The 14,881-nt window shown below is 35.7% G+C and overlaps 1 protein-coding gene across 5 annotated transcripts in view; it reads left to right on the top strand.

Annotated features, from left to right (window-relative positions):
- The window catches only part of RAD54B (RAD54 homolog B), a 77,695-nt gene that overhangs the window by 45,752 nt on the left and 17,062 nt on the right, over positions 1 to 14,881 (top strand). For all 5 annotated transcript variants that reach the window (XM_045860717.1, XM_045860714.1, XM_045860715.1 and 2 more), the window contains exons 5-9: positions 2,011 to 2,292; positions 5,755 to 5,917; positions 8,615 to 8,840; positions 9,104 to 9,311; positions 11,625 to 11,764. In XM_045860717.1, the coding sequence (XP_045716673.1) occupies positions 2,011 to 2,292; positions 5,755 to 5,917; positions 8,615 to 8,840; positions 9,104 to 9,311; positions 11,625 to 11,764 (1,019 nt within the window). The remainder of the gene's footprint in view (positions 1 to 2,010; positions 2,293 to 5,754; positions 5,918 to 8,614; positions 8,841 to 9,103; positions 9,312 to 11,624; positions 11,765 to 14,881) is intronic.

Below are 14,881 nucleotides of genomic sequence, written 5' to 3'. Positions count from 1 at the left end.
ACCATCCTTTTGTTCAGAGTATCCTCGATGTATATGCTACCCACCCTTTAGTCCCTTAGTAGCCCTCTAGGCCATGTAGGGACAGTCGTGCTTATTTTCAAGTGACCCTTATATACTTAACAATGACCCCAAAGCACAAGAGGGTAGATGCTTTCTTTAAGTGAAAAGGTAGAAGTTCTTGGCTTAATAAGGCATTTTATCATCTCACATCATCACAAAAAGAAGGATGAATATAATATAATAAGATTTTGAGAGAGAGAGAGAGAGAAAGAGGCCATGTGCACATAACTTTAATTACACTGTATTTATTATACTGTATTTTTTGGACCATAAGATGCACCTAGGTTTTAGAGGAGGAAAAAAATTTTGAAGCAAAAGATGTGGTAAAATATTTACTAACATAAATAACATAATATTTCACCAATGTAAATGGAAACAGAACTCAACAGCAGCATTAACAACCATTATTTCTCCCAAAAGGGGTGGGGGGAGCATATCTTATAATCTGAAAAATATGGTAGTTCTAGTTATTAGTTATTATTAATTTCTTACTATACCTAATTTACAAATTAAATTTTATAATAGGTATGTATATATAGATAAAAACATAGTATATATAGGGCTTGGTACTATGCATGGTTTTAAGCAACCAGAGGGGGTCTTGGAACATAACCTCCATGGAAAAGGGGGGGCTACTGTAAATGAAGATAAACATATAATATTCATTAATGTCGAGAGGTCAAGACTATGGTTGAATTCATATAGTTCTGGGTATAGAGCAATTGGTCTTTGGCATTTAAGAACACCAGCTAACTAATTTTTTCCTATATTGGAACATTAAAATTAAAAAGTGTGCTATTATAAATCATTTAGGAATATATATGTTACCAGTTGGTACAGATGATAAGTTTTAGCCCAGTTTTAATAGGGCAAATTATGGCAATTTCCAGCTAGTTTAAAAAGGCCATACTTTCTAAAAATGTGTTTTATTTTTTAGAGTTTTAAAAAAGTTTGTTGTGTGCCAGGGGTGTCCAACCCGCAGCCCGTGGGCCGCATGTGGCCCAGAATGGCTATGAATGTGGCCCAACACAAAGTCGTAAATCTGCTTTTAAATTTACCTTTTTTTTTTGCTCAGCAGTTTTCATTAGTGTTTGTGTATTTAATGTGTGGCTCAAGACAGCTCTTGACTTCCATTGTGGCCCAGAGACACCAAAAGGTTGGACACCCCTGTCACAGTTCTTGCCCCACTGTAATCATGCAGTAACTATGTATTTAATGTAGACAGGCATAGGAGTCTAAAACTTCATCAATAGCTGTCTGGTTAACGGGCTCATTTTGAGCAAACTCTGACTTGCTCATCTACATTCCATCAACATCTTACACATGGCAACACTTAATGATGTCTGTTGAATTAATAAGAATTCAGACAAGCTTGATGTATTAAAATATCCCACTTTTTACTCAGTGCTAGATCTCGAATGATCAGTGGCCTCTTGCCACAGCTGTGTTTTAACTTCCCTATCTCATGTGGAACAGTGTGTAAATGGTTGTGGTAGCAGATGCTTTTATCGCTAGTTGTCCTTCACACTTCCAGCTTTTGTGAGTGGAAATAGGGATGTCATGGTGTTTCTCTGTTTTGTTACCAAGGAAGGAGGGTCTCTCTAGCAACTAAACTCTTTTCTTGTCTTGATTTTCTACAGAGATGGTGAACCTATAAGAGTACATACAGTAGGCTTTATTTTCAATAATTAAAAAAAACCCTTGCATTCTCTAAATCTTGGCTAATTTTTATAGTTATTTATTTTCTCTGGTATCTTAGTGTTTTTTTGTCTTTTTTCTTCCCCAAAATGATAAATTTTATTTTCATTCTGGCTGATGGGTTGCACAAGGCTGTTCGGATTCAAAGCAGTTTTCATTCTGTACAGTTATGAGAAGGTGACTATGGTATCATTGATTGCCATCTTAGAGTGTCAGTAAGTTAAATTAACTTTTTTTGTTCTCAATTTCAAGGCACTGGATATAAATTCAAAGAGCTTGAAAAGATTGAAGAGGGCCATACAATGATGATTGGTGGAAAAGAAATAGAAGTCACGGGTGTGATCTCCCCAGATGATTTCAGCAGTGGCAGATGTTTCCAGCTTGGAGGAGGAAGTCCTGCCATATTGAGTTCTTCTCAAGCGGCCAAGAAGTGCTTTTCTAACCCTTTGAAAAGTGTCTGTAAACCAGGTTCAAAGGAGAATAGGCAGAACAGTTTTCAAAATTGCAAACCACGCCATGACCCACATGCCCCAAGTAAGATTTAAAAAATAGTTTGAATATTCTGTTTTTCCTGTCAAAAGATTTTTGGTGTGTGAATTTAAAGTTGAAATTTTCTAAGCCCTGGCTGGCATAGCTCAGTGGATTGAGCGCAGGCTGCGAACCAAAGTGTCACAGGTTCGATTCCAGTCAAGGTACATGCCTGGTTTGCAGGCCACAGCCCCCAGCAACTGCACATTGATGTTTCTTTCTCTCTCTCTCCTTCCCTTCCCTCTCTAAAAATAAATAAAATATTAAAAAAAATAAAGTTGAAATTTTCTTATGAAGTTGTCAGGTGAGCCCTGACTGTTGTGGCTCAGTGGCTGGGTGTTGATCTGTAAACCGAAAGGTTGGTCTGCCTGTTGGATTCTGGGTCAGGGCACCTGCCTGGTCTGTGGACCAGGTCCCTGGTAGGGGGCATGCAAGAGGCAACCAATCCATGCTTCTCTTGCATATGGAGTTTCTCTCCCTCTCTATCTCCCTTCCTCACCTCTCTCTAAAAATACAATAAATAAATAAAATCTTAGAATAATGTTTTCAGGTAAAAGTATATATTATTTGTCAGATCTATGGTCTGATTAAGGGGTAATGCTGATGTTGAATAATAATATATAGTTTGAGAATTGTTTTATAAGTAAATTCACAATTCCAGGAAACAGTAATCAAAATTCTGTACATGCATTGAAGGAAAATATGCAAATTATAGATGTATACACACATAATTATATGTGTATGATTTTGGATAAAATCTGACATTTAGTAGGGGGAAAATTAGTAAATTTATGAGTCAGGATTATGTTTTTTATACTTCCACTTTGAAGACTGTCTTGATTACATGTGTTATCATTAAAAAATTAAGATGTCATATAAAGAACTCACATTTTACTAGTGAGAATTTAGTTTAATCACTTAATTTTGACATTAGTGAATTTAATTAAAAATCACACTAAAAAATGAAACAGCCTGTTTTTTAAAATCTATTTTCTGTTTATTTATTTATAAAATTTGGTTATTCATTCAACAGGTGTTTCTTGAGTATCTTTTTGTAACAGGCCCAGAGGGTTAAAATTCATTAGAGCTTCTCATGTGGGGAAGAGACAGACAGGTAAATCTGAATTATACTTAGTGGAGTAGTTGGAGGGTAGAGTAGGCTTTTTTCATAACAGTAGTAAAATGAAAGTGAATAAAGTAACATAATTATTTTCCCTTTTTGCAAGTATTAATGAAAACAGAATTTTTGAAATAAAAGGTCCTTTGAGATCACTTAGATCAGTTACTTTGGCAGCTGAGACCCAGAAAGATGAACTAACTTGTCTAAATTCAAGTAATTGTTGGCATAATTGCGATAAAAACCCCAACTTAAAAATTCCCACCTTTATATCAGCTTACTGAGACTGAATGGAAGTATAGACAGTGGAAGTTTATGCTTCTGGATTTTTTCTTTATCTAAATATTTTGTCATACCTGCTCTTTTAGCAAGCTTCCTTCTTTCCTTTATTTTCCTGTTACATAATAGAGGGCAGTGGGGGATGAACAAGAATGCTTATTTAGAGACGTGAGTTAGAGTCCTGGTTTTACTACTGAACTAACCAGTTCTTTGACCTCTTGGGGTAGTTACTTCCCTCGCTAGTGTTTTCCTGCTCCTGTGTAAAATGTAGGTTCTAGTGGCTATTGTACCTTAGAGACTCAGCGTGCCTGGTAGATACTGTATACAATAAATATTTGTTGACTGAGTGAATGAAGAATTTTATTGTAATAATTTATATGTGTACATGTGTAAATGATATATAATTGATCATTCTCATTTATTTTATCTTGCCAAGGGTAGAAATAGGTTGTAGACATAGAACTAAAGCATGAGAGGTTTTGTTAGCATTAAATGGTGCCTCACTGCGAAGGTAGAGGGGCATCTTAAATTTTGAACTGGTGTCCCATCATCATGGTCCATTTATCGTAAAGGCAGGCACTTTGTTAGGTGACTACACACAGTCCTTCTGGCTTGAGCAGTATAGCTCTTCATCTTCTCCTTTTTCCTCTTTGTCCTTTTTTCTTTTTTTAAAGATTTTATTTACTTATTTTTAGACAGAGGGGAAGGGAGGGAAAAGGAGAGGGAGGGAAGCATCAGTGTGTGGTTGCCTCTGCACTCCTGGCTGGGGTCCTGGCTGGCAACCCAGGAATGTGCTCTGACTGGGAATCAAACTGGTGACCCTTTGCTTCGCAGTCCAGTGCTCAATCTACTGAGCCACACCAGCCAGGGTCCCTTTGTCCTTTTTAAAAGATAGAATAAATGGGGCCATTTTGGGGGAAGGGGGGTTGGAAATCCACAAGGAATGTCCTCTTGCTTTGCTGCTGGGATATAGAGGAAAGCCAAGGGCTGAGTTTTCCATTTTCACTCCCTAATCCCCTACCTGTCAGGAATGAACCTCAAAAATGAGAATTCTTTTTACTTGCTCAGAAGCCTAGGAAGATCCACAGAAAACTTTTCTCTGAGGAACTGTTAATGGTCAACACAACTAAACTTTCATTCCTGTGACCATCTATTTCCTCATTGATGGATATTTATTTAAACTACAGGAACCTATTTTTTATCTTCCTGCCTCATCTCCTGTCTTTCTCTCTTTTTCTTTTCATTTGTCTCCTTTTAAAAATTTATTTTATTTTTTACCATGGTATAGACATATAAATATATTAAAAATAATTTTGATGAATTTATTATGTAACATCAGATTTATCAGTTGAGACTTGCTATCTAGTTGTATTTGATTTTGTATTTTTGGTGGTATTTTAATAAATCTTTTAAATAGTATTAGCATATTTCTAAAGAATTACATTATTATTCTATGGTTACTTCCTGCTGCTTTGCAAAGATTCCTAAGATTGACATTCATGAATATAGTAATTAACTTGAAGCAAATGATGGTGGTGAAGTCAAGGGAAAAATCTCAATTCTTCTGATTAATAGCAGTGGTCATTGTTAGTGTGTACAGTACTGAACATAAAGGGAGCCTTTGTGTTAAATTCAGGGAGCCTTTCCCGGATAAGAAGTTGTGAGCATTAGCAAGCATATCTTGGCAAAATTCCAACTTATACTTTTTGTTGGAAATAGTTCTCTTTGCTCTGAGTACTGAACTATTAAATGTCATGGCTTGGTGAATTTCTTAATAGACAATAGTGAATTTCAGTGGTTTCAGAGCACTTTGAGTATATGAAGTTTGGAAAACTATTTGTAATTCTTTGCAGGAAATCTTACATCAATAATACATGAGATTTTATTTTTAAATTTTGTACTCTTGCTTAGCACTAGTGTTACTAAATTTGAAGTTTTGTGGGTTTTTTTTTTTTTTGCCAAAAATAATCACAAACAGTTCTTTCTATCTTATGAGTAAAGCAAGAGAATGTTGTTGCTAACAAAGGGAAATTGCAACTCATTTATAATTATAGTTTTATCTTTTTCTTAAGATTCCCTTGTTATGCCACGACCTGGCAGTGATCATCAGTGGATGTTCAATAAGAACTGTTTCCCTGTTGTGGATGTTGTGACAGATCCTCACCTGGTACATCATCTTCGACCGCATCAGAAAGAGGGAATCATATTCCTTTATGAATGTGTGATGGGAATGAGGTGGGCAAATAAATCATTTGTTGAGTCTAATCTGAGTTTTGATTTAGTCTGTAATATAATGGTTTTCTAGGGAAAGCCTGATTATAATGATTCTCAGAGGGTCCATCTTAAATTTAGTTGGAATGGTGAGTGATGCTTACTGTGTTCATTTATTCCAAGAGTGGTTCTTCATGTATGTGCTAGCCATCTTGCTAGGAGCTGGACATACAGGAGTCAGGACCATAGTCCTCACTCTCTATTTGAAGAAACAAATAAATGCAGTTGACCTTAATGTGGTACAATAAGAGCTCACTACTAGTATGATAAAGGGGTATGCGTACAAAGTGGAAGAAGCCTTAATTCCCCTTGTGACAATTTTAGAAAAAGGTTTTCCTTCTTATCTCACCTCTACTCCAAAAAAAAAAAGGATCTCTCTCCTTTTAAATTGAGTTTTCTGTTTAAGAATTCTAGTATTCTCTCTTAAAGATATGATAGAAGGCCACCCCTCCACATAAAAAAAACAACAACAACAATGACAACAACTCAGGAAATAAGAATCAAATGTCCCTGCTAACATCTTGGTATATTTCCTTCCAGTTCTTCTTTCTTTTTTTTTTTTTTAAATCCTTACATGAGGGTATGTTTATTGGTTTTAGACAGAGACAGACAGAAATGTGAATGGGTTGCCTACCACATGGGCCCCAACCGGGGATCAAACCTACATCCTAGGCATGTGCCCCGACTGGGGATGGAACCTGTAACCTTTTGGTGGACAGGAGGATGCTCCAAGCAACTGAGCCACCCAGACAAGGCTGTTTTGTTTTTAATGTAGGCCCTTAGTTTTTAAATTGGTCATTTAATAGGGATTTGGGAATGTCAATTCCCCCAAATTCTAAGAACCTCTCTAATGGTGATAGTTTAAGGGAATGCCATCTCCAGGAAATTGTTTAGATTCGTTCTCTCTCAGATTTGCTCTTCTCTTTGGAGATCTTATCTCAGTTGGCCTGGGAATCATCTTTGATTTCTTCTTTTTCACCTTCTAAATCTAATCAGTCCCAAAATTTTAATTTTTTTGACCTTCTAAATGCAATTTGATTCCTAATTTTTTCTAGCACCCCACTGTAGCATCTGTGGTAACTGATGTGATAAAATTATATTTTATCTGGATTATTGTAGTGACTCTTAATTTGTGTATCTCCTCATGCTCTTTAAATCCATTCTGCTTATCTCCACCAGCTTGATATTTCTGAAAACAGTTTTGAACATGGCATTCCTTGCTTAAAATCATTCAGACTTTCAGAAGTGAGAGCACTGTTTGCTGATGTGTGATATGCACCACACTGGTGGTGTATGCGGTCATTTTAAGTATACAAGAGCAAGCCTTGTTTTTTAATTTTGATAGTAGCATATTTTAGCTAATGTATTATTAGGGGAAAAAAGCACATTTAACTGCTGGTTTCACAGATAAATTAAGCCTAGGAAGTTTTCAAATAAGTCTAAATTAAAAGTGCTGATTTGAAGAAAAATAATAAATAATAACATATGGCAAAAGTTGTGACAGTAGTCGTGAAGGACCGGTGTTTGGGAGACTGACCTACAAGATACAGCCTGAGCTTTCAGGGACAGGCATCCTCGTCCTTTGTCTTCTGCCCATCTGGCCCGGTTCATAGCCTTGTGTTTCCGTGTTTGGCATTCAGTTCAGGTTCCAGCTACACTGAACTACTCAGTTTGTGTAGTGAACTATTCACCGTTTAGAACTCTGCTCAAGGTGCATCTTCTCAGTGAAGCTTTCTTGCTGTCTTCCCTTCACCGTGAAAGGATGGATCATTATATTCTCTCTGTCACTCAAATGGCACTTGGTCTTGCCTTGGCAAATTATTGATCACAAATGATAATAGGGGCTACAGTTCACATTTATAATTTTATTTCTGTACTTTGAAATGGAAAACAGATACAAAATTGCTTTTTGGTTATTTTTAGCAGTAAGGAATAGAATGATAACAAACTATACTTGTTTTTGATGATAATCTTAATTCCCTTGGACTTTGTAAGTTTTTAAATATACACATCAAAGGGCTTTAAAAACTATGAAGTGGTATGAAATACCACTTATAATATTCCTTATAATATTTAATTTAAATTGCATTAACTTAGTAGATCTGTAGGATAACATTCTTACCAAGTTATGTATATTAGATTAAGTATTTAGTGCTTAATATTTCTTGTAGTACAGGGAGAAATTTTTGGTTGAGGTTTTTGTTTACACCAGAGAATTATAAATACAGCTCAATAGCTCTTGCTGGTTAAAGTTACAATATATTTTAATTGTTTTGATACCTAATATCAAAACTGATAAAAATTGCTAAACTGTTAGTGATGAAAAGCACAGTTAAAATATTCAAATATAGATATAAAACTGATATTCTAGTCTTTCTAAATATATACATATAATAGTAACATGATTTAGATTCAAGTATCTAATTTAGATCTGTTTTAGTAATTTTGTATGTAATAAATATATAATGAATATAATTATCAAAGATGCAAAAGAGATATGTTGTGCACCAGCTGAATGAAAAACTAGAAAAAGTGTTTAGGAGGTAGAACTTGTTTTAATTACAAAATACCAGTTTCTGGTTCTTGACTAATAAGTAATGATGTTAGGGACATAAAATATTTTCCTATTGTGATTAAAGAATTATAATTACTTTCTAACAGAGTGAATGGCAGATGTGGAGCTATTCTTGCTGATGAAATGGGTCTGGGGAAGACCTTGCAATGTATTTCGCTCATCTGGACTCTGCAGTGTCAGGGACCCTATGGAGGCAAACCAATAATAAAGAAGACACTTATTGTCACACCTGGGAGCTTGGTGAAAAATTGGAGGAAAGAATTTCAGAAATGGTTAGGAAGTGAAAGGATCAAGATATTTACTGTAGATCAGGTAAAAGACTTAAAAGTTTAACCTTGGTCATCTTCTAAATCTAGGCTTTCAAATTGATACTGCAATTTTCACTCTCTCTGTACAAGTTTTTCCAAGTGTATGTAACTCTCTGCCTCCTTTGCAGAAAAATGGAATCTTGGCATATAATATGGCTTTGAGTTCATGTATTCTAATACTTGATTAATGGCTGTGAGAAATATGCTCCTTAAATTTCGTTTCACAGTTTCTTCCCATGATTTGTTAAATGTTTTCCTTTTTTTTAGGACCACAGAGTAGAAGAATTCATCAAATCTCCATTTTATTCTGTCCTGATCATTAGTTATGAAATGTTACTTCGTTCCTTAGATCAAATTAAGAGCATAAAATTTGATCTTCTAATCTGCGATGAAGGGCATCGTTTGAAGAACAGTGCAATTAAGACAACTATAGCCCTCATTAGCCTCTCTTGTGAGAAAAGAGTAATTCTAACTGGTCAGTATTTACTTTTAGGAAGATGTGATGGCCTAGGGTGTGCTGCCTAGTGAACATATAAGACTTGTATTGTGATATTTGGCATCCAAAGAATCCATGGTGTTGGATGGAGTTCACATTAATAAACCTGTGATCATTGAGCCTTGGTAGGATTGAATTTTCAAATCCCTGTGTAATTTTCTGCACCCCAGATTTTTGGATTTTGAGGAATAAACAATGGTATCATGGCAAAGAATGTAGGGGATGGTGCCTGTGCCTGGTTCCCAGATCTCCCATTTACAGCTGTGCAGCTTTGGGCAAGTTATTTAACTTCTCAGTGCCTCAGTTTCCTTCTCTGTGAGGTAGGGATAATAATACCATCTACTTCATAGAGCAGTTGTGAGGATAAGAGAGTTAATCCATGTCAAGGTCTTGGAAGACTATCTGACACATGATAAATGTTTAATAAAATACCAGTTATTTTTATATGTGTATGTGCCCCAGGCACATAGTTTACTGTTAGCCAAAGTTTCTGGTCCGCAGAATTGGGAAAGGTAGGATGAACTGTCCTTTTCTACCCACTCCTTTATAGCTTGAGGCTTACATTAAAACCAGGCCTGTGTAGCTCAGTGTAGCTTTTCTTCCGCACCTCACCTTGGTCTTGTGTGGCCTTTTCAATTTGCAGTCTGGCAGAAGAAGGAAGAGAGTTCCATTCATTACTAGTATTTACAATCACTCCATTTTCTACTCAAGGCTTCATTTCCCTATCATCTCAGTTCTTTTGGAAGGAATGGGCAGGGCATGGTTGTTCTGATTATATCACGATCTCTTGTGTCATTTTGTCTTTGTGTCCTTTTTGCACATCTCAGTGCTCTTCTTTGAAGTGAAAGTGAGGAGAGGGAAGGGGTGTGACCAACAGCTTGTTCCTCAGCAGATTTGGAGTAGAAGCCTGCCCTAGAGCAGCAGAGAAAACTCCTCCCCTTCTGTTCTCCCTCGGGTGGGGTGGGGAGGCTGACCCATCTTTAACTAATTCATGATCATTTGACTTTGTGTAGTAGCAAACCCTTACTAGTACATCAATCATTCACAAAGGGTGGGACTATCATGATTGGCTTGGACTCATCACTTGGGTAAATGAATGTTTGGACGCCAACCATGTAGATCCTTAAAACTTTCCCCCTTTTCCTTCTTATTTTTCCCATTCTCCCTGTTTTTATTAATCATTATCATGTATGTTCTTTTAAAGGATTAACAGTGCATACTGACATACATATATTTATTCTACTCTTAATATAATGTGTCTAAAAATGTAGAACTGATTAAATATCTTAAAATATTAGTAAGCATGGTCCAACCTGGTATTGACTCATTTAATTTGAGGGAAGTGATCATTAAACTGTTTGACATTTTAAAATTGTTAATCACTTATGTTAATGAGTGTTAATTTTATTATTTATAGCTTTGGACAAGTTTTTCTAGTCTGTTATTAAAAGTCATCTGACATTATACTGTTGGACTCTGCTGATTTATATGTTCTTTTGATATTATAATTACTGAAACATGCTGATTTTTTTGAAAATTAGTCAAAGTTATTGAGTATGTAATATATGCAGGGTATATTACTCCATTTCAGTCTGTCAGCCTTTAGGATGAGTGAAAATCCCAAGTTGATCTGATGACTTTGAAAGGCAGTGATCGGTGCCGTTCACTGAGTGTCTACTAAATGTCGGGCACTGTGCTGGTCACTTCACATATATTGTCTCTAATTTATTTTTGGAATACCACTGGGAAATTATTATCTTCTCACTTTTATAAGTGAGAAAAATCCTGAGTTTAACTTAAAAGAGCTGAGGCAATTTGTCCAAAGTCACACAGTTATAAAATATTAAGAATTACTGAGGGCTATGGAACATTTATTATGCTTTAGACCCTATTCTGAGTATAGTGTATGGATTAGCTCATTTGACCCATACAACCCTGGGAGCTACTATTATTATCATCCCCATTTTGCAAATAATAAAACTGGGGCAAGTGACTTGCTCAGAATCACTCAGAGAGTGAGTGATGTAGGTGGGATTTGAACCCAAGCAGACTCCAGAACTTGCACTCAGCCACTATGCAGTATTAAATAAGAATTTAATATATAGTTAAAACTAGAGTTAAAAGTTTATATAATTATTAATATAATATTTTCAACTTGATTTGGCTGCTCTTTTGTCCTCTATTTTAGGAACTTAGCTTACATTTAGTTCTCTTATTGGAGAAAGTACAAATTTCTATATAGACCTGTGATTGTAAAACCCAAACTTGACCTCATTACTTTGATCTCTTTAGGTACTCCAGTTCAGAATGATCTGCAAGAATTTTTTGCATTAATTGATTTTGTAAATCCGGGAATATTAGGCTCTTTGTCATCTTACAGAAAAATATATGAAGAACCCATTATTATATCGAGACAACCTTCTGCTTCTGAGGTATAATTTATTTTAATAAATTTAGGTTAAAAATAACAGTATGAAAAGAAGAGTATGTCTGGAAAAATTATAACTTGGGTAAATTTAATCTAGGAAAAATTAAATTAGTATAGTAAATTTTTTCCCCTCACAATCCTTCAACTCCTGTATTCCTTATTTTAGAGAATAGCACTTTCAAAAATTTGTATAAATAGGTACTTCACAAAAATTATAAATGACAGTAAACATAAAAATGCTCATTCTTACCAGCATTGAAAATTAAACCAAAATAACGATGAAGTAACTTTTGTACTTTTCTGTAGATGTTTTAGTTGGTTGGATTTACATAGTAGTAGCAAGTGTAGATGAGAATAGTGTTCTTTCCTGGTTGGAATGTAAATGGGTACAAATGGAGGTTAATTTGGCAATGTATATTGAAAACCTTAAAATTGTGTATGTCTTGTGGCTTTGCACAACTTATGAATTTATTATCAAGAAATAAGTTGGTTGTAAGGGTAAAAAATTAGAAATAAAATTAGACATATAGATTGGACATTTATGTAACTTACAAAGTGAAAATCCTTATGAATCTAGTACCCATCTGACCCCATACATAGTTATTACAATATTATTGACTGTATTCCCTATGCTGTGCTTTATATAACCATGGCTATTTTGCACCTACCAATTTGTACTTATTAATACCTTATTCTTTTTTACCCAGCCCCTAAACCACCTCCCATGTGGCAACCATCAAAATGTTCTCTGTATCTGGGACTGTTTTTGTTTTGGTTGTGTGTTTAGTTTGTTTTTTAGATCCCACATATAAGTGAAATTATATGGTGTTTGTCTTTCCCTGTCTGAATTATTTTACTCAACTCTATACTGTCTAGGTTCATCCATGTTGTTGCAGATGACATTTCATTCTTTTGTTGTTTTTTTTTAAGATTTTATTTACTTTTTTAGAGAGAGGGGAAAGGAGGGAGAAATAGAGGGAGAGAAACATTGTTCTGGTGCCTCTTGCATGACCCCAACTGGGGACCTGGCCTGCAGCCCAGGCCTGTGCCCTGACCTGGAATTGCACCGGTGACCCTTTGGTTCACAGGCCAGTGCTCAATCCACTGAACCACACCAGCCAGGGCTCATTCTTTTTTATGGCTGAGTCATAGTCCTTTGTATATATGTACCACTTCTTTATTTATTCATCTGTTGATGGACACTTAGGTTGCTTCCACACTTGGCCATATCTTGTTCATTGTTGTAAACAATGAACATAGGGATGCATGTATCGTTTTGACTTAGTGTTTTGGGTTCCTTTGGATAAATACCCAGAAGTAGAATTGCTGGCCCTTTTTTGTCTCTTGTTATAGCCTTTGTTTTAAAGTCTATTTTGACTGGAATTAAGTTCTGTTACCTCAGCTTTCTTTTTTTCATTTCCATTTTCATGAAATATCTTTTCCATCATTTTTAGTCTATACATGTCTTTTGATCTGAAGTGGGTTTCTGGTAGACAACATATGTATAGGTCTTGTTTTGTTATCCATTCAGCTATCTCATATCTTTTGAGTGGGGCATTTAACTATTTACATTTAAAATGATTATTAATTAGTACACAGTTATAGTCGTTTTGCTAAACAAAGGCTATAACAAGAGACAAAAAAGGGCCAGCAATTCTACTTCTGGGTATTTATCCAAAGGAACCCAAAACACTAAGTCAAAACGATACATGCATCCCTATGTTCATTGTTTACAACAATGAACAAGATATGGCCAAGTGTGGAAGCAACCTAAGTGTCCATCAACAGATGAATAAATAAAGAAGTGGTACCTATATACATATATATGTATATGTATGGGGGTTCATATATATTCATATATATATATGAACTCCTATAGCTTTTTCTTGTCTGGGAAGCTCTTTATCTGTCCTTTAATTCTAAATGATAGCTTTTCAGGGTAGAGTAATCTTGGTTGTAGGTTCTTGCTTGTCATTATTTTGAATTTTTCTTGCCAATCTGCGCTGGCCTGCAAAGTTCCTATTGAGAAATTAGCTAAGAGTCTCATGGGACCTTCCTTGTAGGTGACTAACTGCTTTTATTCTTGCTGCTCTCTGTGTCTTTAACCTTTGGCATTTTAATTATGACCTGTCTTAGTGTGGGCCTCTTTGAGTTCATCTTGGTTGGGACTCTCTCTGTGCTTCCTGGACTTGTGTGTTTATTTCCTTTATCAGGTTAGGAAAGTTTTTCATTATTATTCCTTCAAATAGGTTTTCAGTTCCTTGCTTGCTGCCTCCTCCTTTTGGTTCCCCCATTATGTGAATGTTTGTATGCTTGATGTTGTTCCAGAGGCCCCTTAACATAGCCTTATCTTTTTGGATTCTTTTTCTTTTTTAAACAATTTTTATTTGTTTATTTTTAGAGAGGGGAAGGGAGGGAGAAAGAGAGGGAGAGAAGTATCAATGTGTGGTTGCCTCTCATGTGTCCCCCACTGGGGACCTGGTCCGCAACCCAGGCATGTGCCCTGACTGGGAATCGAACTGGCAACAGTCTGGTTCACAGCCCACACTCAGTCCACTGAGCTACGCCAGCCAGGGCGGATTTTTTTTCTTTTGATGTTCTGATTGGGTGTTTTCTGCTGCTTTATCTTCCAGTTTGCTAATTTGGTCCTGTGTTTCATCTAATCTATGGTTGATTTCCATATTATGTTCTTTAATTCAGTTATTTTATTCTTTATTTCTGTTTTTTTAATGTTTTGTATGTTTTTTTGGTGTGTTTAAAAATTTTTATTTATTTATTTAATGTGAGAGAGAAACATGGGTTAGTTGCCCCTTGTACGTGCCCTGACTGGGGACTGAACCTGACTGAACCTGAACATGTGTCCTGACCGGGAATCTAACTGGCAGTGTTTTGCTTTGCAACTGAGCCACACTGGTTGGAGCCCTATCTCTGTTTTTATGTTTCTTATCTGTTTGTTGAAGTTTTCACTAAGTTCATCTACTCTCCCCTAAATTCATTGAGCATCTTTATAACCAATGTTCTGAACTCTGCATCTGGTAGATTGCTTGTCTCCATTTTGTTTAGTTCTTTTTCTGGAGTTTTGTTCTGTTCTTTCATTTGAGACATATTTCTTTGCCTTCTC

Source organism: Phyllostomus hastatus, unplaced genomic scaffold (assembly GCF_019186645.2).
Source record: "Phyllostomus hastatus isolate PE091 unplaced genomic scaffold, TTU_PhHast_1.1 phas_scaffold_21, whole genome shotgun sequence".
NCBI classification, from domain to species: domain Eukaryota; kingdom Metazoa; phylum Chordata; class Mammalia; order Chiroptera; family Phyllostomidae; genus Phyllostomus; species Phyllostomus hastatus.
The sequence above is the reverse complement of the archived record's forward strand: the minus strand, read 5'-3'. Positions and strand labels throughout refer to the sequence as shown.